This window comes from Orycteropus afer, unplaced genomic scaffold, assembly GCF_000298275.1.
Source record: "Orycteropus afer afer isolate SDZICR_OR568_19922 unplaced genomic scaffold, OryAfe1.0 scaffold00008, whole genome shotgun sequence".
NCBI lineage: Eukaryota > Metazoa > Chordata > Mammalia > Tubulidentata > Orycteropodidae > Orycteropus > Orycteropus afer.
Genome location: NW_006921595.1, coordinates 20,914,881 through 20,940,407, shown reverse-complemented (window position 1 = coordinate 20,940,407; position 25,527 = coordinate 20,914,881). Strand labels below are relative to the sequence as shown.

The following is a 25,527-nucleotide window of genomic DNA, read 5'->3' as shown; positions in this document are numbered from 1 at the left end:
CAACCTTCCTTCCGAGGAGTGGCTGGTGGGTTTGAACCGCCAGCCTTCTGGTTAGCAGTCAAGTGCCTTAGCCACTATGCCACCAGAGCTCCCATAGAGGCCTTTAAAAGGAGCTCTGGTGGTATAGTGCCTAAAGCATTTTTGACTGCTAACCAAAAGGTTGGCAGTTCAAACCCACCAGCCACTCTGTGGAAGGAGGGCTGGGCAGTCTACTTCCATAAAGATTTACAACTTTGGAAACCCAAAGGGGATTGCTATTAGTCAGAATCGACTAGATAGCAGTGAGTTTGGTTTGGTTTTTGTTAGAGGCCATTAAGGAATTTGTTATTGATGTCAGCTGAGAATGCCTTTGCTGAATTAATTTTGTAGTTTGATTTAGAGCCTTCTGGTTAGCAGTCATATGCCTTAGGCACTATGCTACCAGAGCTCCTAATGTTTAAAATGCTGTAAGCATACAATTATGCTACAATTTGTATAACAATTTACAGTTTGCCATCATATGATGGTCATAGCAGTGCTTCCTACAAGGTGTTCATTAAACTCCCACTTTGAGATGAGACTATTAACCCTTGGTGTGCCCTGGTGGCGCAGTGGTTAAAGACCTTGTCAGTTAACCAAAGGGTTGGTGGTGGGTCAAACCCATTAGCCCACTGCACAGGTGAAAGATGTGCCAGTCTGTTTCTTCAAAGATTTATGGCCTTGGAAACTCTATGGGGCAGTTCTACTCTGTTCTGTTCGGTCACTATGAGACTTCCTGGCAGTGGGCTTGGGTGCACTTTTATGTAAATTGTCCATCATGGTTTGAGGGTTATAAAGTCAGGAGGGGTTGCTATGAGTCGGATTCGACTCCACAGCAGTGAGTTTTGTTCTGTTTTGTTTTTTAAAGTCAGAATATTTTATCCTTGACATATTTTATCCTTGACTACCAGTGATATCTTCCAGGCGTTGCAGGTACTCTGCATGTTACAAGAAGGTATCTCACAGGTATGATTGTCCTCATTTTACAGATGAGGAAGCTGAAGGTCAAAGGCGGTTAACAGAGTGAGAGAAGGCTGGGAGGTGGTTAATAATAGCTGACCTTCAGAATCAAGCTGGTTGGGTTTTTACCTGAGCTTTACCACATAAAGCTTTATGACCTTGGGAAAATTTCTTAACCTCCTTAAGCTCAGTTTCCTAATCTGTTAAAAAGACTCCTAGGACAGTAAAATGAAGTTCAAATAAGATGTAAAATGCTTACCATAGTAGATGCTCAATTAGTGTCATGAAACATTGCTAAGCAATATTTTCAAGGTGTAGATGATAGGAGGCAATGCTTGTGACAGTATATTATGTCACCTTTCTTACATTGCTTTCTGATCAAGAAAAGCAATGGATAGAGTAATTTTCACATAGGGGAGGTAGTAGGTATAAGATGAACAAATAGAGGGACAGTTTCATGGAAGGATAGAAATTATATGTATGGACAGAGAAACAGGGCATTAAGTAAGTTTTCTAAAGGGTCACATTAGTATTTTTTTAGATGGAAATGGGAATGGAATGCACCCTTCCTGGCCTTATCTTTGCGTCGTATTTATCTAAATCTTTTACCAATGATTAACCTTAAATATGAAAGCAACAGAAATATTTCTTTATTTTTGTTAGGTAGACCCATCCAATGATCATTCTCAACTTTTATTACTTAAGCATAGTTACCCATATTAAATACTATGTTTCCAACATTTAGATTACAAACATTGCTTTCAGAGAATCTGTTCTTTTTATTCTTTCTTGCTTTCAAATCCCCATTTTTAATTACATCCCATGTTGGTGCTTAATAATTTATAACATTCTTCTTCAGTTGTTCATGTCCATAGTTTATATGTCCTGCTTAAAGTCAGGGCCTGTCTAATACCTAATTACATTGGCTAATTCCCCACTAAAAGCCCAAGAAGAAATCATAAATCACTCTGAGATGGACGATCTCTTTTGTTTCTTACTCAGCTTCACAGTTGCTATTGTTAGGTGCTGTCTGGGCAGCTCTGACTCACCGGGACCCTGTGTACAAGAGAATGAAACACTGCCTGATCCTGTAATATCCTCACAGTTGTTGCTGTGTCTGAGTCTTATTGCAGCGACTGTGTCAGTCCATCTCCTTGACGGTCTTCTTTCTTGCTGACCCTCTACTTTACCAAGCATGATGTCTTTCTCCAGGGATTGCTCCATCCTGAGAACATGTCCACAGTGAGACAAAGCCTCACCATCCTTGCTTCTAAGGAGATGCTGGCTGTACTTCTTCCAGGACAGATTTGTTCATTCTCTGGCAGTCCATGGAATAGTCCATAATCTTCACCAGCACCATAACTCAAAGACATCAAGTGTTCTTTGGTCTTCCGTATTCATTGTCCAGCTTTTTACAGGAATATGAAGTGATTGAAAATACCATGGCTTGTGTCAGGCACAACTTAGTTCTCAAAACGGCATCTTTGCTAGATTTGCCCAATGCAATAGTCATTTGATGTCCTGACTATGGCTTCCATGGACACTGATTATTTATCCAAGTAAGATGATATCCTTGACAACTGCAGTATTTTTTCCATTTGTCATGATGTTGCTTATTGGTCCAACTGTGAGGATTTTTGTTTTCTTTATGTTGAAGTATAAGCTACCTGAAGGCTACTGAAAGCTGTAGTCTTTTATCATCCTCAGTAAGTGCTTCAAGTCCTCTTCACTTTCAGCAAGCAAGTTTATGTCATCTGCATATTGCAGGTTGTTAATGAGTCTTCTTCAGTTAACCCTTGATGTTTATCTGTCTTTTTCTGCTACTAATGAGTAATTGGAACTGATGTTAGTCCTAATGATTAAAATTAATTTTAAAAGATTCTTAACATGATTTATATGGTACTTTTAAAATTTGACATTGAATATGTCTACAAGGTAAAATATCTATTTTTAGGCTTACTTTCCTTAGTAATTTAAGAGTTTTGGTTTGAGTTTTGAGGGTTTTTTTTTAACAGCAAGTCTTTAAGATACGTGCTATACCTCTTAAATTGTGTCTTATACTGGAGCTTTTAGAAAAAGAGCAATGGATAGTTAACTCTGACCTTTTGAGACATTAGTGCATTTAAGCCCTTAGAAAGCAAGCCAAAAAAAAAAAAAAAAACCCTTATAAACTAGAAAGGGAGAAAAGGTTATTGTCTTCTCTACCTTTTATTGAAAGAAAATTAACCTTTCCTTTGGTCTTGATTAACTATTAGGTCAATTAATTTAGCTGACACTATTTTTTGTCCTAAGGAAGTCTGTTCTTTGGCCTTTTCAAATTGTTGCATTCAGAGGCCAAGCTTTTGGCCTCTTCTTTCAAAGTGGTATGTTTAACTTCTGCAAAGGTAAGATTTTTGGCATAAGTTTCTAGTGGTGTGGCACATACTGATTTTCACTTCCCTACATTGGGGAAAGTACTGATAATTTACCAGAAAATATATGTCAGGCATTAAAAAGTTTGATGTGATACTTTGCTCAAGCTTAGAGAAAATTCAGTGCAATAAAATCCTAGCAAAACAGGGGATCTTGAAAGGAATGCCATAATCAGTTTTGTTTAAGGGTTTTTCTTATTTAAATATTAGGTTAAAAGAGATCATAAAAAATGGAAAAATTATAATGCTATCTAAAAAAGATTATACTTTATAGCAAGGCAATCACAGGCTATGAGAAGTACACTTAATAATTAGATCTACCATTTTGTGAGCTACTATGTACTGGGAACTTCACATATAGTCTCATTATTTTTTACATCAACCGTGCAGAATAGATTTTTTGTTTTAAACACTTCATATAATAGGAAACAGGCTCAGAATTGCTCTTACATTTAATAAATGACAGAGCTGAAATTTGAACCCAGTTCTTTCAAATGCCAACATCCACATACTTATAAATGAAATAATGTTTGTGAATGTGTGACAAAATGCTAAATAAATGGTAGCTATTATTATCATTTCCATTTGGCTGTGCTGCCTTTTGGACATTAATATATTGCATAAGAGCATTCCACCTCCAATAGTAAGCAAAACAGGTGATAGAAGCATCCTTCCCTCCCATCAGACTTTTCTTCATATATCCAATCTATAAGCAGTTAGAAGATAGAATGAAGGGTAAGCCATCTTATAAGATAGAGTATTTAAGAATAAATAATGAAGAAATGTATAAATGTTTTATATGAATAGTAAATAAACTTTATTTATCTGTTCCTTCAAGATGATATTGTCAGCAGTCATAGATCTACGTACAATACAGTTATGTGTATTGAATACTTATAATTTAGTATATTTTTCCTCTGAAAAGTATGAGTACAAAAGCTAAGTAAACAATGAAGTACTGCCATCTAATTTATCATGTCATAGCTTAAAGAGCTCATCTTTAGCAAACATTCAACAAATCAATTTGGATAAAATAGTCAATTAAATGCTCTAATTTATCTTTACAGAAAACTCACTAGGTTTCATCTTATGTGCAAATCTAATTTGTGGACAACTTTAAAACACTCTAGAGGTAAAAAACAAAAAAGGTAGAAAGGCATGTATGTTCTTGGGTAGGATGATTCAATATCAGTAAGAAGTCAATTCTCCCTAAGTTGATTTATAAATTTAACATGATACTTAACAGCTAACTACCTAAGGGGTAGGGGGACAAAAGGATTCTAAACTTTTTGGAAAATACATCTGTTAATAAGAAATGGTTGATTCTTTCCCCTCCTCTGCTAGCTTATCAGTGTGTAGATATGTAGTGATATTAAAATTATTTTTATAGTTGTATGTTCTGAGGAAACTTATTCTTATAAAAAGTAGGTAGAAAGAGAAGAAATGTTTATACTAGTGTCATGCAATTTTTGAAACTCCTAAGTTAAATGGCAAGTCATGTAGTGAGCTTATCAAAAATTATTTTTAATAGCCTGTCAGCTAACAACTCAATTAGATCTTTCTTCTATTTTATTAGCATAAAATAGGATACTGTCCATTTGGCAAAAGAGTTACTCACATAGTTCATTATCATACCAGTAGATACCAATATTCCAAATCGTCTCTTTGTTTGGTGTGTAAAAGTTTTCCATTAAGACTTCTAAAAAACTACATTCTGTATCACTGTTCTTTGCCTTTTTCCACAGTTGCATTAAAATCCCCCCCAGCTGACAGAAATGGAGGCCAGGATAACTGTAGAGCAAAACTCAGAGAAGGCCTGAACATACAAGAAGGAGAGTTCTTATTACAGGTAAATTTCAGTAAATACAGTTCCTATAATAAGGAGAAATAGCAGATAGTTTTCATATTCCTAATCATCTTGTCAGATTCTCTTATTTCCTGATACAGTTGCTATCATTGCATCTGACTTTATCCTTTCAACTTGTGATCATCAACCAGTTACCACAGAAATGTGGTAAATAAATATGTCTCCAGAAGTGCAGTATACCACATAGCTTATACTTTAGATAGGAAAGCTTTTCTTTGGGTTTTAGCCAAGGGGTCACATGAAGTATAGCCCTGAAATAATCTGTAAACGTTAAACCAAAACTATCCTCTAAAGTCTTTTCAGAATTAAATAATAGTTTAGGTGTTAACTAGTAAAGATATCTGCTTTGAGCATTGAGCTCTTTAAGATGTCTATGTGAGATCAAATAGACAATGGCAACTCAAAAGATTAGATAGGAAACTTGGCGGGGGGATGGGCAGTGACTTTATGTTAATGGGGCAAGAACAGCCTGGAAAAGGATGAGGAGAATGTTTGCACGACTCCAAGAATGTTGTCCTTGTCACTGATTGTACATGTAAAAATTTCTGATCATGTTCTCAGAATATAATAATAGAGCAGGGATCTCCATGGTGAAAAGAATTGGAGTGAAAAGGAGACAGTCTCTGGAATACATGACCTCATCTGAAATTGAGGGCGTCTGCTAGACCATGTGAACAACATAAACACATGGACAACATCTTGTTAACTCTTGAATCCCAGTAGTGTATGTTTTCTTTGTCATAAAGTAGTTAATTATACATTTAATAAATTACTATTATGTATATAGCTATTTATAGTTCTCAAAGCATCTTCATGTCAGTCCTTACTTGCTCATGTCCACAAACTTATAACAACAGTGTCATTTTACATTGATTGTGTGCCAGGCACTGAATTGGATATATTCATCATATCCACCTGATAAAATCCCTTTTTACAAATGTTGATGCTAAAGCTTGAAGGGATAAAATAACTAAAGTCACGCAGTGAATAAGAGACAGGGACAGGAGTCTATTCCCTATCTGTCTGACTTCAAACTGCGTGGTTCTTGCATTAAACCGTACCTTATCTCCATTTACCGTATTTCCAAAATTAATCAGAAAGTGTTAGCCATAGCAAATAATAGATCAAGTACCAAATTGAACTTAAGGAGGAAATAGTAACATCTTAACTATGTAATTGTAGAATTAATACATGATAGCAATAAACCTTAGTGGTCTAAGATAGTTTCATTATCCAGTAGGCGAGTAGAAATATTAATTAAAATTGGACTTGAATAAACACAGGGAGAATAGGAAAAAAGGTTATAGATTTAGTTATGTGACTTAATGACAATATTGTTATTCTTAAATGTTTGTGAGTTAAAGCTTCTATTTTTGTCTCTGAAAATCTTCTCTTCAAAATGGTTAAAATTATTACACTTCATTAACTTCTCATTGGAATGAGAAGAATTTACTCATACCTTTTGATTTGACAAAAAAAGCTTATGGCTAAATTTTCCTCAATTCTAATAACTTTAGTCGAGTATATGTTTCCTCTCCGTCATGTTTCAGATTTTTGGTTTAAATATACTATACACATTTTTCAAAAAACAAAATGTATAGACACCATTTACTGTAATCTGCCACACTATTTTTATGGAAGAAGAAAGTGAATAAAGGTACTTGTTGATCATTAGAACGAGAAATCTAGATAGAAAGGATCTTTTCTTATACAAACACATTTCAAACACCAATGCAATTTGAAATTTGAATACTCTCAAAATACTGCAAAGCATTTAAAAACTTTATTGAAAAACATAATACAACATATACGTGATGAATGTACTTAAAATACATATAATACACATTTAATACAAATGTAAAAATTACAAAATACACAGCATTTAGGAACTCTGGTGATGTAGTGCCTACAGCATTTGACTGCTAACTAGAAGGCTGGCAGTTCAAACCCACCAGCCACTCCTCAGAAGGAAAGTTGGGCAGTCTACTTCTGTAGTGATACCACATTTAGTCCACTTGAATTTAATGTAATTACCAATATATTTAGGTTTAAATCCACCATCTTATTGCATGCTTTCTATTTTATTTTGTGTTTTCCATCTATATTGTGCTGCTCTTTCTCTCCCTTCTTGCTTGCTTTGGACCAATTATTTTTTTATCGTTCCATTTTCTGTCCTTGTTTTTTTTCCCAATAGGCTCTAAATGGATTTGTATTGGTTGTCACTGTAGATGCTTTGATCTTTTATGCTTCGTCTACTATACAGGATTATCTGGGGTTTCAGCAGGTAAATATATTTTTCTTACATCAGTAGAAACCAACGTTTTTAGAAAATTAACTTTCTATTATGTATTTTATAATTTAGCAAAACAGTTGACATTTTGTCTATATGATATCAATTCATATATATATGTTGTAGAAAAAAAAATTATTTTTGCTGAAAGAAAAAGTATTTTTTCTAATATTAGTAATTTACTACATTATAATTTTTTTAAATGTTTATATGATTCATGAATATTGTGCTACTTTCACTTATTTGAGCATCTCCTGTATATATATAAAATTATTTCAGGCCAGGGATAGATTTGGTTGGGAGAGCAGAATAAAAATATATGCCAACAAATAATTAGTGGTTAGTCAGGGACATATAGCTGCTATGAAGTGAATCAAGTGCTGTGTAAATGTGCAAACAAAATACTATGGCTTGTACTTTTAATTATGACTTAATATAGAGTATAGAGGGAGGTCTGGTAGCATAGTGGCTAAAGCACTTGACTGCTAACCAGAAAGCTGGTGGTTCAAACCCACCAGCCACTCCTCGGAAGGAAGGTTGGGCAATCCTACTTCCGTAGTGATACTGCCTCGGAAACCCAAGGAGGGGTCGCTATGAGTCAGGGCTGACTTGATGGCACATAACAACAACAACAACAACAATAGAGTATAGAAGCTTTCCTCCAGGACATACTATTTAAGCTAACCTAAAGACTATATAAGATTTATTTAGGTAGACAATTGATGGAACAGAGGAAGGGAAAATATAAGTACAGTACTTACAGTACTTACATAAGTAAAGTTACATAAGTTTATTTACTTATATAAGTACTTACAATAAGCAGCAGACTAGAAGTTGTCAAAGGAAGCAAATGTGTCTGGCTTGAGTGTTATTAAATGAATGGTGAATAAATGGAGTTGTAACATTTTTGGCATATTTGAGGGACAAGAGCATCAGATACGATTTGAGAACAGATTGTAAGTACTCTTGAATGCTAACTATTCTTGTATACACAAACTGAAACCCACTGCCATTGAGTTGATTCCGACTCATAGTGACCCTTTAGGACAGAGTGGTGTGAACTGCTGCCGCATAGGGCTTCTAAGGCTGTAAATCTTTACAGGAGCAGCCATGTCTTTCTCTTGGAGCAGCTAGTGCTTTTGAACCACCAATCTTTAGGTTAGCAGCCAAGCACTTTAACCACAGCATTAGCAGGACTCCTTTCTTTTACACCAGCTGTTCTCAAATTGTAATATGCATAAGAATCACGGGTAGAACTTGATAAAATCTCTAAGTCTCTTTCCCAGAGAGTTCATTTCAGTTGGAGTAAACCAAACTAAATGAAACCCAACCCATTGCCAGGAAGTCAATTTTGACCTATAGCAATCCTACAGGACAGAGTAGGACTGTCCTAAAGGGTTTCCAAAGCTGTAATCTTTATGGAGACAGACTTCTACATGTTTCTCCTGCAGAGAAGCTGGTAGTTTCCTGCTAACCTTTCAGTTACCAGCTGAGCATTTACCCACTGCATGACTAGGGCACCTTCATTCAGAGTGGGGCCAATAAAATTGAAATTACAACCATCCCACACAGAGGATGCTGAATGAATAACACTGTCTCTATAACACTGTTGTATGAACTTCAGTTTAGGCTGTAGTGTATGCACAATCAAAGCCACTAAAGGTTTTTGTAAAAAAAAAAAAAAAAAGTTTATGCTCCAACCTGTGTTTTAGGTAACTGAGAGTTGTGTAATGGATGGAATAGAGATGGTTTAAATGCAGATTAAGGTCTTAGGGAGACTTATAAGTAGATAACTAAAGTAGTGGTATCTAGCTGTAGGCACAAATCCTAATTTTCATTTTTCCTGTATTTTAAAGAAAATACATTAACATCCATAGAAAAGCCTGTTTGGAACTTAATAAGTTTATATACCTATCTTAATTATAATTTGATATTTTTATTCATATCAGTTAAAATCAGAGAGATTTTTTTTTCTCACATAGCTTGTATATTCTTTAAGAAAACATTCTGGCTGGCATGGGTGGTGATTTAAGGTACTATATTTAAAACTACAAGTTGTGACCTGTTACTTGGTAATGAAGTTGATACAGTGGATGACTACCAACCTTTTTCTTTAGTTGCTTAGAATTTAATAGAGTAAAATAACATAGATTACACAATATGATCACACATCATATTTTTATGAAACTTTTTTCCTAGTATATGTGTGTGTGTGCATGCACATGCATACATCATGTGGGAAAAATGTATCTCTTACTAAGAACTGCCATGAAAAACAAGTTAGAAAAACACTAGTTTAAGGTCTGCAGCCTGAGCACAGTACTGTTTATAGAGGGGCAGGAGGTCAGAGGGATTCTGACATGGTAAAGGCTCAATCCCTTATCTTTATGAGTAAAAATTTAATACAAATAAAACTATTAGAACAGTGAAGAAAATTCATAATGAATACTGTTAAGCTTAGAGAAGTCAGAGGACTGGGTATTCCGGAAGGATTTCCTAGAAGAGGTAGGATAAACAAGAAAGCAGAACTTAACATGTTGCCTTTAAGGAATGGGGAGGTTACTATTTGAGTGAACCCTAGCATTCATCTTGGGAAGGGATGGGAAATAACTTTTGGCTTGTCAGTTATAATGCAGATCTCTTTTTCTAGCTTTTCTTATGTTGGATTACTAGAGAGATTTGGCAAACATTTGATTTGCATCTGTCTTCACTAACAAGCATCCAATAATCTAGACAAGTTTTGAAATTATGTTAATTTTATTTTTTAATTTACAATTTGTACTTTTATTTCCTTCCATATTTTTAATTTAGTCTGATGTCATACATCAGAGTGTGTATGAACTTATCCATACTGAAGACCGAGCTGAATTTCAGCGTCAACTACACTGGGCATTAAACCCTTCACAGTGTGCGGACTCTGGACAAAGAATTGATGGTAAGAATGTTTTGATAACATATAACAGTCTTGTTGACTTTTTAGTATCATTTTGTTAAGGGAAACATTGAACCTTTGTTACTGTTTTTACTTACCCTTGAGTTATTTCAGACTAATGGCAACACCATGTGTTTAGAATAGAACCTGCCTCAAGGCTGTGACCTTTCAGAGTCCCATCACCAGGGCTATCTTCTGAGGTGCCTTGGAATGGATTTGAACCACCAGCCTTCCAGCTAGTCAAGTGCTTAACCAGTTGCAGCACCCAGGAACTTTCCCATTGCCTTTGAGTCAATTCCAACTCAGAGACCCCGTAGGATGGAGTATACACCTTTGGATTTCCTCAGGTTTCCCAAGGCTGTAAACTTAGTGGTCGCAGACTGCTACATCTTTTTCCCACGATATGGCTGGTGGATTCAAACCGTTGACCTTTCTGTTAGCAGCCAAGTGCTTTACCACTGTGCCACCAAGGCTCCTTAGTGACTCCATTCCAAGAAAATCCAAACTCAGGGCTATAGAGTCAATTCTGATTCATAGTGACCCCCGTTGGGTTTCTGAGGCAGTAAATCTTTAAGGAAGTAGATTGCCCCATTCTCCTCCTGCAGAGCAGCTGATTAGTTTGAATCTCCACCTTTCTGGTTAGCAGTCAAATGCCTTAGGCACTGCACCACCAGAGCTCCTTAGGGACTCCATTTTTGTTGTTGTTGTTATGTGCCGTCAAGTCGACCTGACTCATAGTGACCCCTCCTTGGGTTTCTGAGGCAGTATAACTACGAAAGTAGATTGCCCCATCTTCCTTCCAAGGAGTGGCTGGTGGGTTTGAACCTCCAGCCTTCTGGCTACCAGTTAGGAGCATAAAATTCCATGGCAAAGTTAGAGAAGGAATGAAAAGATATGAGTCTATAGGTCTAGGCTTGAGTCAGCTCACAGGATCTAAATGAGCTGAGGAATATTTGGCAGATAAGAGCCATTAATAAGTTTCAAACGAGTAGTGCCGTAGTAAGTGATAAGATAATAACTTTGCATCATCTTGAAAAATGGAGGAATGTCCAAGATTGATACTGCAATGTATGTAAATTGCTCTGTGTTAAACTGCAGCAAATGAAAAAGTGAAATAACGTATACAAGTAGAGAAAAGCTTTTCTCGATACAAGCAGTGTTTTTAGATGTCTGTGAGAATGTTAGGAGCTCTGGTAGTGTAGTGCCTAAGGCATTTGACTGCTAACCAGAAGGCTGGTAGTTCAAACCCACCAGCCACTCCTCAGCAGAAAGGTTGAGCAATCTACTTCCATAGCGATACCACTTTGGAAACCCAAGGAGGGGTCACTGTGAATCGGGTCTGACTCAACGGCACATAACAATAGCAACATGAAAGTCTTAAAAAGAAAAGGCATTAGAAAAAATGGAAATTGTTAATAGTGTTAATTCAATACAAATAGAAACAAAAGTAGGTGAAGTTCTATGTAGTAAAAGTGATGTTCAATATGTTACAAGTTTCTTTTTATTAGTTCCTCTTCTGAAAATGGTTATTTTTTTGTATTCAGAATAGACTTCAGCTTAGAAGTTAACACCAATTTCAGTTATTCATACACTAAATAATTTTGTAGTGAAATGGAAAGTAAATTTGTGTTACTATTATGTCTACAGAAGTTAATAGCCTTCCACAGCCAGCAGTCTATTATGACCCAGACCAGCTTCCTCCAGAAAACTCCTCCTTTATGAAGAGGTGCTTCATATGCCGACTAAGGTGTCTGCTGGATAATTCATCTGGTTTTCTGGTAAGGTGTAAAACCTTATGGTAGTAACATTTAGCATTAAATTATGGAAAACAAAAAAAGAGAAATGAATTCTTTCACTCTTATTTTCTTTGATTATATTTGAGTTCATTTTTTAAAGACTACTACCACAGAATTCAGATTTTTATTATTTCCCATAACCCAAAAAACTATCCTTTAGGGTATAGTTAACAGTGATTGAATGAAACAGCATGTAAACTTGTGTTTTACTTATTTTTAGGAATTTTTAGGCATATGATAGAGAACTGTCTAGTCCTTCTATACTAATAGGATGTTTACTGTCTTGGGATTTAATATCTGCTAGACAGACAAAATCATAGCCTTTTTCCACAAGTTTGGAATAACTGCCATATAGAGGAATTATTGTATATGCATTGTTGCAGAATCATCCTATTGTATAGGATGTTTTTCTGGTTACAAAATTTGAATACCTGTGTGGAATAACTGTAGGGAGCAGCTTAGATGGGATACTCAGAGTAGAGGTGGTCCATCCTCTCAATTGTCTTTATTCTTACCACATTTCACTCCACTGGGTACAGGAGAAGAGAATACAAAGCTTGTTGTATATTCATTTTGTGAGTTATTGGGAATTTTAAATGGATGACTGAATCTTAAACATTAGCAACCCATAATTTTGGGGGTGAGGTGGGGGTAGGATTCTTTCTGAAGATAATGCTGCTGACATAGGGAAGAATTATGCTTTGAGAAAGTTTTCCCACTACTGGTGATCAAAGAATGTATCTCTGAGATTGAATTTCTATGTGTAATAGGGTCTTTTCTTTCTTGTGCTACATCAAATTGACCTCAGAATTAATCCTCGCCTTGATACATTATCTTAATGAATTAAACTGATCATGTTAATATATAAATTATCTTTGTTTCCTGTGTTTTCTAAAGTTATTATTTTCATTTTCACTATGATAGAGCTCTGCATTTTTTTATGTGGCTTTGTAATGATTCATTTCAGTGTTTTAATAAAGTTGTACTTTGGTCTCTATATGGGTGATTAGCACACATAACCATGTATGTATGAAAATTAATGTTTATTTGATGGTTTTATCACTGTTCTTTCATTCAGGAAATAAGCAAAGCACTGTGCTCAGCAATGGCAGGCTCAGAAAATGATACAAGTAGTCCTGTTATGACCATTATTAATTAGGAGCAAGGAGTGGCTCCCTTTTCTTACCAATCCCTCACCCTACCTTTTGAGATATTCCTCATAAACCTCATACTACCTTCCTCATGCTGCCTCATACTACTTCATAAAACCTTAGTTACAGGGCTTCCTGTGGAGAAGAGGAATGAAAACAGGTAGCAGTCATGAGCCTCAGAGATTTTATCTCTGAATTATGAAGAACTCTAAAAGTGGTCATGGTTAAGTCTTTTGAGGAGGAACTATTTTAAACTATTAATTTTAATGAACTGTTTTTGGTTTTTTAAGGCAATGAATTTCCAGGGGAGGTTAAAGTATCTTCATGGACAGAACAAGAAAGGGAAAGATGGATCAATACTTCCACCTCAGTTGGCTTTGTTTGCAATAGCTACTCCACTTCAGCCACCATCAATACTTGAAATCCGAACCAAAAATTTCATCTTTAGAACGAAACACAAACTAGACTTTACACCTCTGGGTTGTGATGCCAAGTAAGTGAGACTTATTTAATCAAATATATGCTCTGTTGCAATAAATCTCTTTAAGGATGTAAAACATATAGTGTAGATCATAATCCTGGTTACAGAGGACCTGGTTATTGTTACGTTTTAGTAGATAACCTTTTAGAGTAATTTTACAAGTGTCACAAATCATCCTAGTATTTTGCAATTTTTTTACAATACTTTCCACAGTTTCCATATTATAAAGATAATACACCTTATGTCAGTAAGACTTAATGTCCTGATGCCATTTGTTTGTTTTACATTTTTACATATAAAAATTTTATTTTATTTTTAGCTGTAAAAGTTTAATCACTCTTGGAAAATTGTGAAGTGTACAACCTGATATTAAACATTCTCTCCATGACCATGGTTAGTCTCCTTTCTAATGTGGGAATTCAGAGAAGTAATAGGAAAACTTTGCTCAAAAGAAATAAAGTATAAACATCATGAATTTTATGTACATAATTTGCTCTTTAAGATTCATCTTTAGCCACACTAGTTTTTATGGTCTTTATTCAGGAGACAAAATAGGGCAAACTTTAATTTGTGGCCAGAAGCAAAAGTGTTACATAGATAATGGTTAATTTTTTCTACCTACTAATTTAAAATTCTGAATGTCAAATAAAACAATTGCAGAAAGTAGCATATAACCAATGAATTTAACCAAGGTGACATTTTAAATTCATTCATATTCTACCTTTTTTAAAACAGAGGAAGAGTTGTCTTAGGCTATACTGAAGCAGAGCTGTGCATGCGGGGATCAGGATATCAGTTTATTCATGCTGCTGATATGCTCTATTGTGCTGAGAACCACATCCGGAGTAAGTTATAGTTCCTTATGAACATGGCAAGGAAAAAAGTGGTATTATTCTAGTACATAGTTCAACTTACTAGTTACGGTAATGTGTTTGAAGAAACTGTATGGATACAGTCTGATCAGTATCATAAAACCAGTAACCAAAATTACTGCTCTTTATTTAACTGCTCTGTAGCTGCCACACAGGAATGTGGAATGTTAATCACTATGAAAATGACCATTTTGGTTGATAAAGCTTTACTTTTGCTCAGAAATTTTTTAAGATATCATTTAATTCATAACTTTATGTTGATATTGATATAAACTTTTAAATTTTATAGTGCTATTTTAAGCTATAGGAAAACATTCTGTATTTAAAATGAGAAAAAAAAAATTATCTAATTTATTATCTAATTTTTTTCTCCCAAACATCTACATTTTATTGGTAGTTTCATATGTGTTACTGGAATAGTCTGATTGGTACATAATCTTCCCTTTAATCTTTTTTTAAAAAATTTACTGAAATAAGATAAAATCATTTGTTAGGAACTGTTTTCATGCATTTTAATATGCTGTGGTAAAAAAAAATATTGTCAAGATAATTCTCTTCTTTGTTGATAAATGAAATACATTTATATATCTGAGGAGCTTTGTTTCAGAGATTCTCTTCAATATTTTGACTTTGTGTTTGATAATTTAATTTTTAAAATTTTGTTTTAGTGATTAAGACTGGAGAGAGTGGCATGACAGTGTTCAGGCTTCTTACCAAACAAAATCGATGGACATGGGTTCAGTCTAATGCACGCTTAGTTTATAAAAATGGAAGACCAGATTATATCATTGCAACTCAAAGACCTCTAACGTAAGAATAAAGACTTAAAATATTTTGCGGTTTCATTTTTTTTTTTATATATTGATAACATTTGGATTTATAAAGCCCTCTTAAATAAAAAAAATCATTCTAAGAGAATTTAGTCTAGAAATAAATAGAAAAAGCTGAGATATCGATATACATATGCATATAGATATCTCAGCTTTTTCAATTTATTTCTAGACTAAATTCTGTAGCATAGTGCCTAGGGAACTTGACTGCTAACCAGAAGCCTGGCAGTTCAAACCCACCAGCCACTCCTCGGAAGGAAGGTTGGACAATCTACTTCCATAGTGATACCACCTCGGAAACCCAAGGAGGGGTCGCTATGAGTCGGGTCCAACTTGTCAGCACATAACAACAACGACAGGATATATATAGAGAGAGAGAGAGATAAGAGAGAGGGCATAGGTAAGAGATACCGAGAGGATCGAATTGACAATAACTAAGTATATTGTTGTTGTTGTTCTAAACCAAAAACCAAACTCACTGCCGTCGAGTCAATTCGACTTATAACAACCCCTCCCTGGGCTTCCAAGGTGGTATCTCTATGGAAGTAGATTGCCCAACCTTCCTTCTGAGGAGTGGCTGGTGGGTTTGAACCGCCAGCCTTCTGGTTAGCAGTCAAATGCCTTAGGCACTACGCCACCAGAGCTCAGCCTCACCCTCCTTATATACAACAAAATGAAATACTGCCCAGTCCTGGGCCATCCCTATGACTGATTGCGGATTGGACCATAGTATTCCATGGGGTTTTCATTGGCTAATTTTCAGAAGTAAATCAACAGGTTTCTCATCGTAATCTGTCTTCACTGAAACCTGTTCAGCATTATAGCAAACACACAGCTCCCCTGACAGATGGCTGGTGGCTGCACAGGAAGTACATTGGCCAGGAATTGAAACCTGTCTCCTGCATGAAAGGCAGGAACCACCAAAGTTCTGACTAAAAGTGTTGAGTTGTATAAATAAATATTTAGTTCTGGGTGTGTGAAAGGAAGAATAAAAGCTAGTACCATCTATAAAATAGAAGGAAAATTATTGCCATTGAGTTGATTTCAACTCTTGGTGACCCCCATTAGGTTTCTGAGGTGGCGAATCTTTGCAGAAGTAGATTATTGTCCCATCTTCCTTCCATGGAGCCACCCTTCTGGTTAGCAGCCAAATGCCTTAGGCACTGTGTCATCAGTATTTTCTAAGTGCAGCATTGACTTGTAAGACTTTCTTATATATTCTGGAAGTGAGTTCTTTGTCAAATATTTGTATTGCAAATGTGTTCTCTCACTCAGGAGAGCTGATTTATGTATATGGCTTGAGGTAAGGACCCATGCTGATCGCCCCCCCACAATATGGTTATCTTATTGACCAGGAACATTTATTGACAAGACCATTTATTGAAAAAGCCATCTTGCCCCCACTGCACCGCTTTTCAATCACTTGTATATAAGTTACAAATATTTTTCTCTATATCTTAATTATGGGAACTCTGGTAGCGTAGTGCCTAAGGCACTTGACTGCTAACCAGAAGGCTGGCAGTTCAAACCCACCAGCTATTCCTCAGAAAGAAGGTTGGGCAAATCTACTTCCATAGTGATACTGCCTCGGAAACCCATGGAGGGGTCACTATGAGTCGGGTCCAGCTCGATGGCAAATAACAACAACAACAACATACCTTAATTTGGTTTATGAATTCTTTTGCTATACAAAAGTTTTTAATATTAATGTTGCCAGTTCTGCCAATCTTCCTTTATAGCTTCTGAGTTTTATATTTTATTTACACATACCTCTCCTAATCAGACTCTTAAATTTTCAGTTTGTTTTTATATATTAATATCTTTTTTCCACCAGAAATTTTTTTTTTTTTCCCCATGGTGTCATGTAGGGATGTAACCTCAGTGTGGAATTAATTGCTATATTGTGGACAGGTCCTAGATCATTTAACTTTCTTCTTATTTATTTATTTATTTATTTATTTTTGCCTGAAGAAAAACAATTTATAGCAATAATCCTTACGGTATTTAGCTAAAATAAATTCTCTCTAGTCAACGCAATTAAAGACTGTTCTTTTGCTTTGCTCTTTCTCTTCCTATGAAATGTTTTCTTTTAAAATGTTGATAATAGAAGAATTCTTCCTAATATATGCAAACTTTCTTACACACAATTTTAGAGATGAAGAAGGAACAGAGCATTTACGAAAACGAAATATGAAGTTACCTTTTATGTTTACCACTGGAGAAGCTGTGTTGTATGAGGTAACCAGCCCTTTTCCTCCCATGATGGATCCCTTACCAGTAAGGACTAAAAGGAGCACTAGTGAAAAAGACTGTGCTACTAAATCAGCTTTAAATAAGGATTCTCTCAATCCCAGTTCCCTCCTGGGTGCCTTGATGCAACAAGATGAGTCTATTTATCTCTATCCAGCTTCAAATACTGTACCCTTTGAAAGAAACTTTTTAAACAAATCTATGAATGAGTGCAGTAATTGGCAAGATAATATTACACCAATAGAAAATGATAATATCCTGAAAAATAAGCAAATTAGTCAATCTCAGGAAATGATACTCTCTGGAGGTCATGCAGGGGTCTTTCAGGATAATAAAAATAGTGATTTGTACAGCATTATGGAAGACTTAGGTATTGATTTTGAAGATATCAAACACATGCAGCAGAATGAGGAATTTTTCAGAGCTGACTTTTCTGGTGATGATGACTTCGGAGACATAGACATAGCAGATGAAGTCCTGACGTATGTTCAAGATTCTTTAAATAAGTCTACCACCATGTGTTCAGGTTACCAACAACAATCCATGGTTCTGAACTCAAACTGTATGGTGCAGGAGCACTTCCAGTTAGAACAACAGCCGCAGCTGCAGCACCACCAAAAGCAGGTAGTGGAACAGCAGCAGCAACTGTGTCAGAAAATGAAGCATATGCAAGTGAATGGCATGTTTGCAGATTGGGATTCTAACCAACCTGTGACTTTCAGTTGTCCTCAGCAAGATCTACAACAATACAGTGTCTTTTCAGACTTACATGGGACTAATCAAGAATTTCCCTACAAATCTGAGATCAGTACTATACCTTATACACAGAACTTTATTCCCTGTAGTCAATCTGTGTTATCACAACAATCCAAGTGTACTCAGTTGGACTTTCCTATAGGGAATTTCGAACCATCCCCATACCCTAGTACAACTTCTAATTTTGAAGGTTTTGTCCATTGTTTACAAGTTGCCGGAAACCAAGAACATGGAATAAATCCACAGTCAAGTGTAGTGACTCCTCAGACTTGTTATGCTGGGGCCATGTCCATGTATCAATGCCAGCCTGAAACTCAGCACGTCCAGTTGGATCAGATGCAGTATGAGCCAGCAATCCCAGTCCCACAGACATTTCTAAATGAGGTAAGGGTTTTTATGAGACTGAATAACTACCTTACAAATGAGTAGATACGAGTTGTAAATTTGTCAGGGATTAGATTTTATTTTTTTATTACCTGTAGTGTTCATGTGAGAGCATTTCTAATTGTATCTGTGACTGCTGTCTTTTAATAAGCCAGTAGTTTTTCTACTACGTTATTAATGTAAGTGTAACGTATTCATCTAAAACATAAAGGAGAAAGAAATCAGGGACTAAAGTAATGAAAAATTCCCTTAATGGAAGATGATCTAAGTTACCAGATGAAACTAGTTAAGAGTATCTTGTTTAGAATAGGAAATTTGGTTATCTTTTTCAATCTGTTAAAAAGTATATGGCCTTTTAAAAATTCAAACTTTAAAAACATATTTGAATTTTTAAACTTAGTTTTTTGAAGCTCAAACTTTTATGTATGTTTGATACTGGGTAAAATCAAATGTCCTATTCTTTCCTAGAATGTCTTTTTCCTAGATTATCCCTGGAATTCAGCCATAGGCTCCTCCAGGTTCTCTGCTCATCTCTCCGTGATACCTGTCAGATCCTCATGTGATGATCCTTTAAGATGGAATTTTTTTTTATGGCATTCTGTACAAAGGCCAACTCAGCTGGCTTTCTTCAGTGGAAGTTAACCTTAATACTGTATTTTTATTTGAATGTGTCATCAGAACCCTTCTAATAGCAAGCACACTTTAAATAGATCTAAAGGATATTCATATTTTTTAAAAAGAGTTAACATAATGATGGTGGCTGCTCTCTTTGGCCACCCAGGGAAGTATATTTAAGTTTAGTTGCAAAGTATATTCTGACTAAAATTAAGTTCATTGGTCCCTGTTTACTGTGTATTAGAGTATAAGAATTTTAAAAAGTGGCATAAACCTTTATCCCTGTTTTCCTAATGTTTTCATACATTGGGTTTATGTGGTTGTATATGATCTTTTTAAATAGAAAGTGATGATTTTTTTAGTTATATTCCTCACTTCCTTCAAATATATTAAAAGTTAGTATTCAGTTACAGTCTGTCTCATAGCATTGCTGCACTGTAAGGATGTGCGGAGTGACAGTGTACTTCAGTCTTGAGTAAAATAATTTGGAAAGTTATTTAATTATTTAAAATCACATTTTGAATGGGGTTTGCATTAGCACCATACAAGTTCTTGACAGTGTGTTGCTCCCTCCTCACTTTGTAATTGCTTCATTATGAATGATAAGATAATAATTCTGTAATCCCGCACATTCCACTAGGGTACTCTCTAGCCACATGTGTGGGTTGAGCACTTGGAATGTGACTAGTTCAGATGGATACATTTTGTGAATGTAAATTAGCCCACAGATTTCACACAGATTTTAGACTTAATATTTAGTGTGAAAAAGAAATGTAAAATATATCAACATTTTTTTATTGATTATGTGTTGAAATGATAAAATTGTGGCTATATTAGGTTCAATAAAATATATTAGTAAAATTAATTTTACTTTTTTAATATGGCTACTAGAAAAATTAAAATTAAATAAGTAGCTCACATTCTATTCCTGTTGCAGAGCACTGTTGTAGACAGTGTGTTTAAAGAGAATTACCTGCATTGTGCTATGACTGATGAGTCATTCAAAACCTATCATTACAAAATAATATTACCTTCCAGTTGAAGACTCAACAAAGCTGCCATTCATTGAAGAAGCCAGATGATGTGATTTTTACTGCACATTCAGTATATGTTTTGGAGGATCTTTTGGAGTAATCAGCATTTTGATTACTAAAGCCTAATGTTATATAGACTTTGTTGTTGTTGTTGTTGTTATTTGCCATCGAGTCGGCCCCGACTCATAGCGACCCCTCCTTGGGTTTCCGAGGCAGTATCACTATGGAAGTAGATTGCCCAGCCTTTCTTCTGAGGAGTGGCTGGTGGGTTAGAAAGGTAGAATTTATTTAAAGCATTTAAGGGCATGATTTTAATGTTTTTGAAAGTTTAAATAATTTTAAATACTAAAATATAAAGGCTCTATGATCTGTGAAACCCTATAGACTTTGTACTGCAATGACTCTGGCATATAGCTTCATATCCAACCTTCCATTGTTCGTCTTTGGTTCCTCCTTCCCTGCTTGCCTTCTTTTCTCTTTTTTTAATAGCAGTTACAGAAACCGGACTGTATTCAGTGTACGAAGGCAAGAAAGAGTATTAGTGTAATACTAATAGTAATACTAATAGTGGTATCTGTTTATTAAAAGTATATTGCATATAAGAAATTAAGGTAATTATAACTGGTATATAATATTTTAGGAATATTAAGAACCCCTTAGAAAATCAGAAGTGACCTCTTCTGGAAAAGTTTTAGGTTATCTGCAAGTTTATTATAGTTCATACATTTCATCATACTGTAGTTTTGGTTTCCACCTATTAGGGTAAATTTTGAAAAGGTGGTTTCCGTACAGTAGCAGGGCCCTGTAGTAATCCTGAATGTCATCAATTAATCACTACCCGGAAGTTGGCTGAGAGTAGTTCTGGTCACCTGCTTATGACAGAGATTATTTAACTGTCACTTTACCCATCAGTTCTATCCTACCAAAGACAACTTACTGATCAGATACTCTCCTAATGTACAGAATCTCAAATCTGAAGTGAAAACAGTTATATTACTTACTTGTACCATCTACAAGATTTCTTGTCAAATTAATAGAGAAACCCAAAGGTTTTTAATGCAACAAATCTTCACCAAATGAAGGGTTTAAGATTTTGCAGTAGTAAACAAATTTGAAGTTTAATAGCATACAGGATTGAGATTTTAAAATTATATGTTAACATGTTATTTAATGGCTTGTGGTATTTGAAAAGTTATTCTAATAGGTGGCATTGCTATGTTTATTTTCAGTTTCAGAATGGAGGTGTTCTAAATGAAACATACCCTGCTGAATTAAATACCTTAAATAATACTCAGACTACCACACATCTTCGGCCTCTTCATCATCCGTCAGAAGCCAAACCTTTCTCTGATATGACATCCAGTGGATTTCTGTAATTTCAAGCCAGTTTCCACCTTGGTGTTTGTTAGATGCTGCTTAAATTAGCTCGTGAAGGATTGCAGAGTAATAGAACTGTCAGGGTTGGGCATCAGCAAGTGTGTATGGGAGTATTGATGCATATTGTTCACACTGTTACTCCAAACCACACTTTTAATTTACATTTTGGGAAAACAAGTCAAAAAATAAAAGAAAAAATTGTGTTTTGTAGTCTATGCTGCCACAGAATAGTGAGATTTCACATTATTCTGAGCCCCATAACATATGCAAAAGTTATTCAGGGGAATTTTCAGATTCTTTTAAATAAGAAAATTTTCCCTATTCAAATTATTTATGTCAGAATAAAAAAGAAATACTTCAAGTTTTGACCTTTTGGACTCTTATTAGTATGTCAAATACAAAGTTACAAAGCTAAACTATTTTTCTCCTGTTCGTTAGCTCTACTATTATCTCAGATGTTAAAATATTAGTGGTTTGGTGTTTTTATAAAAAGACAGTCTCAATGCTTTTCTTCATTGTTAATCTAAGTGCCTCACAATTTTTACTACCTATAACACTGTAGGTTGTATATTTTATATAAAATATATTTTTTCTTTTTTAATTAAATTAATATTCTTTTTATTCACAATTATTATTTGTATTTCTTAAAACTACTCATTTACTAATTTGGGCATGTTTTAACTGCACTACTTACCCACTTTCTTCAGGTAAAGGGCAAATAATGACTGAAAAGATATTTATTATATAATCTAATTGCTTCTAACTCTATAGATTAAATGTTTCTATGTGCCTTATAATGGAAAAATGTAAAAGTAAAAAGCTCTGCCAAATTTTTTCTTAATTATTATTTAGCCATTAAGATAGTAGCACTTATATTTCATCAGTGTTTACAGAAGAAAAAAAAATGTACCACTGTTTATTGGCATCTCCACAATGAAAGTTGGATGTTGCAATGTGAAAAATCTGTTAAATGCAACTGCATTTATTAAATTACAGTGAAGAGAAGCAGCTTTGTTTCCAGGTTTTTAATTAGGAAAAGCATCCATGTTAGTGTGTATAAATTATCTTTAAATACTGTTTTAAATCTATAATCGTTTTTGATAGATTTTTGTTGACTTTATAAATTCACTTCTTAAAACAGTGGGAATTATTTGTTTTTCTCATATTTGAGGAGTGTTAACATTGGAGCTACCAATGTTTGGTGCAAAGTATTGTTATGAGTGAAATGGATGGTGCATTGTATACTTTTGTAGTGAAAAAAATTATTTGTAAAATGCTTTCAATCTTTCATTTAAAAATAGTCCATACTTTATATATACACAAATAATATGTTTGCTTTTATATTTTTTTTTTCAGTGTGTCTTTTTAAGAAGTTAGATAATGAAACCAGCTGCTATTAAGGTGGTATTAAGAAAAAGCCAGTTTATTTAGCTCATTTAACTTCAAACATTAGGTTATTTCTATGATAGAATGACCTTTATTATCAATAAGGCAAAGTAATCACTAGACCAATTTTAATGTCCTTGAGTGATTTAAAAGAAATGTACCACTGTCTTCCATTCTATTTAAATATGACCTTTTACATATATTATTTAAAAAAAAAAAAAAGCTGATGGAATCTGAAACTACGATGTACTATTAAAATGCAACTTTAATTTCTTTTTTAAGTAAGCCAATGTATATATGACAAAATATGTCAGTACCATGCATTTTCAGTCAAAATTAGGGGTCAGTAGAAGCAATTTAAATGTTGAAGAAAAAAAATTTGTCTACAACATTTCATAATTTGTTTCCAGCATGAGGTATAATTAAAGACTTAGCCCCGTGGTCTACAATAATACTCCATTTTTACATTTAAAGCTTTCATTGAAAGTCTTCACATAAACCATTCTTGTTAGCATCTTCCACATTATTGGATGAATTATGTTTAGTGAAAAAGTAGGCTTTATAATCGTGAGTATGACAATAATACACTTCCTATAAAATTAAAAGTTTTGCAAGCAAAAACAATATTGTATATTTGTGTCTATCTAAAATAACTAAAATTTATCCAAGAATAATAAAATCACATTAAACCAAATACATCTTTGTCTGTATTATAAGTACCAAAGAAAGAAAGATGCTTTGTGTATTGCTTTATTGAGGGATTTATTTTCATATGATGTGCAATTCTAAGGATGTAATATGTTCAATTTGAACATTTTCTCTATCAGATTGTTCGTAAAGTACGAGATTACTAGTGCTCCAATTTATTAGGAAGCTTTCAATCGTTACTATTACTTTTCAGTATTGCTCACTTTTAGGATAAATATTATCATGGCTTTTCTCTTTCCCTCAAAATGTTACTGCTTACCTATGCCATGCATACATTTTTATTTGTTTAAAATATGATTTTTAATATCCATACTTACTAAACAGAATTGTATACAATAATATATAATAATAAAATAATCACCATGTATGAAAAGTATGTTTTAATGCAAATTCTTTCTCATCCATATAAATGAAGTGATCATTTATAACAGTTTATAACTATGTTGGATAAAGATAATCTATAATATTTAAGAATATGTTAAATCAATAATTCATAAATTTCTCATACAACTCTACCCTAGTTATTTTAGTATTTACCTAAATATAAAATATATATTGTCAGTAATTTCATAGATTAAAATGTTTCTGAAATGGGCTGTTCATTTAAACGTTGTATTGTCAGCATTATACATACAATAATGTTAGTATCTCAGATCGGGATATAAAGCCCACTTTAATAAACCAGTATCCTTAAGCGTATTTGTGAGGAAGTTTGAGAAGAACCCAGGCTTGCTATATTGTGTGCTTAGATTAGAAAAATTATTGGTCAAACCTGAGCTCTCTCTTTAACCCAAATAGAAATGGCACATAACTCTTTGTCCTTAAATTCTTAACTATTCGACATTCACCAATAACTCTGCAATTAGAATAGATTAAAGAAAATGTTCCAGAGAAAAAAATAGTTTTAATTATAGTAACAGCCAGTTTTATACGAATTTTATGTTTGTCATCAAAAGAAAGTAGCATCACAATTCTGAAATCTTAGATAATATTGAATCTTTTGTATGTTTAAGAATACATGAAATGTTCCATTTTAGTTGGTCTGAAAAAACCACGTAAAAATTCAGATAATTTGTTTCCGATCTCCACTTGTACTCAGTTGGCTTCTGTCCACATGAATGACTTCAGTTTGTCCCCTCTTTTCACCAACTTTGCCAAACATGGAGCCAGGACCATTAGCTACTGACAGGACTGAGTGATACATCTCTTTCTGCAGATGGCATTGCATCAGTGTTTTTACTGATAGAATTGAGACCGTCAGAAATCCATAACCTATCCTACGTGTCCTATACCATCACCTCACAACACCACTGTCCTTGGTTTCTTAAACCTCCTCTCTGTGAGAAGGTTGCCCTACTCTCTGAGGTTAATTATGATTTCTTCCCAACTCTCATACACTTAGCTTCCAT

The 25,527-nt window shown here is 34.5% G+C and overlaps 1 protein-coding gene across 1 annotated transcript in view; it reads left to right on the top strand.

Annotated features, from left to right (window-relative positions):
* Positions 1–22,023, top strand: part of AHR (aryl hydrocarbon receptor) — a 44,430-nt gene extending 22,407 nt beyond the window's left edge. Inside the window, exons 3-11 of the mRNA XM_007946132.2 lie at positions 5,135–5,238; positions 7,451–7,540; positions 10,358–10,481; positions 12,126–12,256; positions 13,716–13,918; positions 14,642–14,751; positions 15,447–15,588; positions 17,762–18,998; positions 21,877–22,023. Coding sequence (XP_007944323.1) covers positions 5,135–5,238; positions 7,451–7,540; positions 10,358–10,481; positions 12,126–12,256; positions 13,716–13,918; positions 14,642–14,751; positions 15,447–15,588; positions 17,762–18,998; positions 21,877–22,023 — 2,288 coding nt within the window. The remainder of the gene's footprint in view (positions 1–5,134; positions 5,239–7,450; positions 7,541–10,357; positions 10,482–12,125; positions 12,257–13,715; positions 13,919–14,641; positions 14,752–15,446; positions 15,589–17,761; positions 18,999–21,876) is intronic.
* The last annotated feature ends 3,504 nt before the right edge of the window (positions 22,024–25,527 follow it).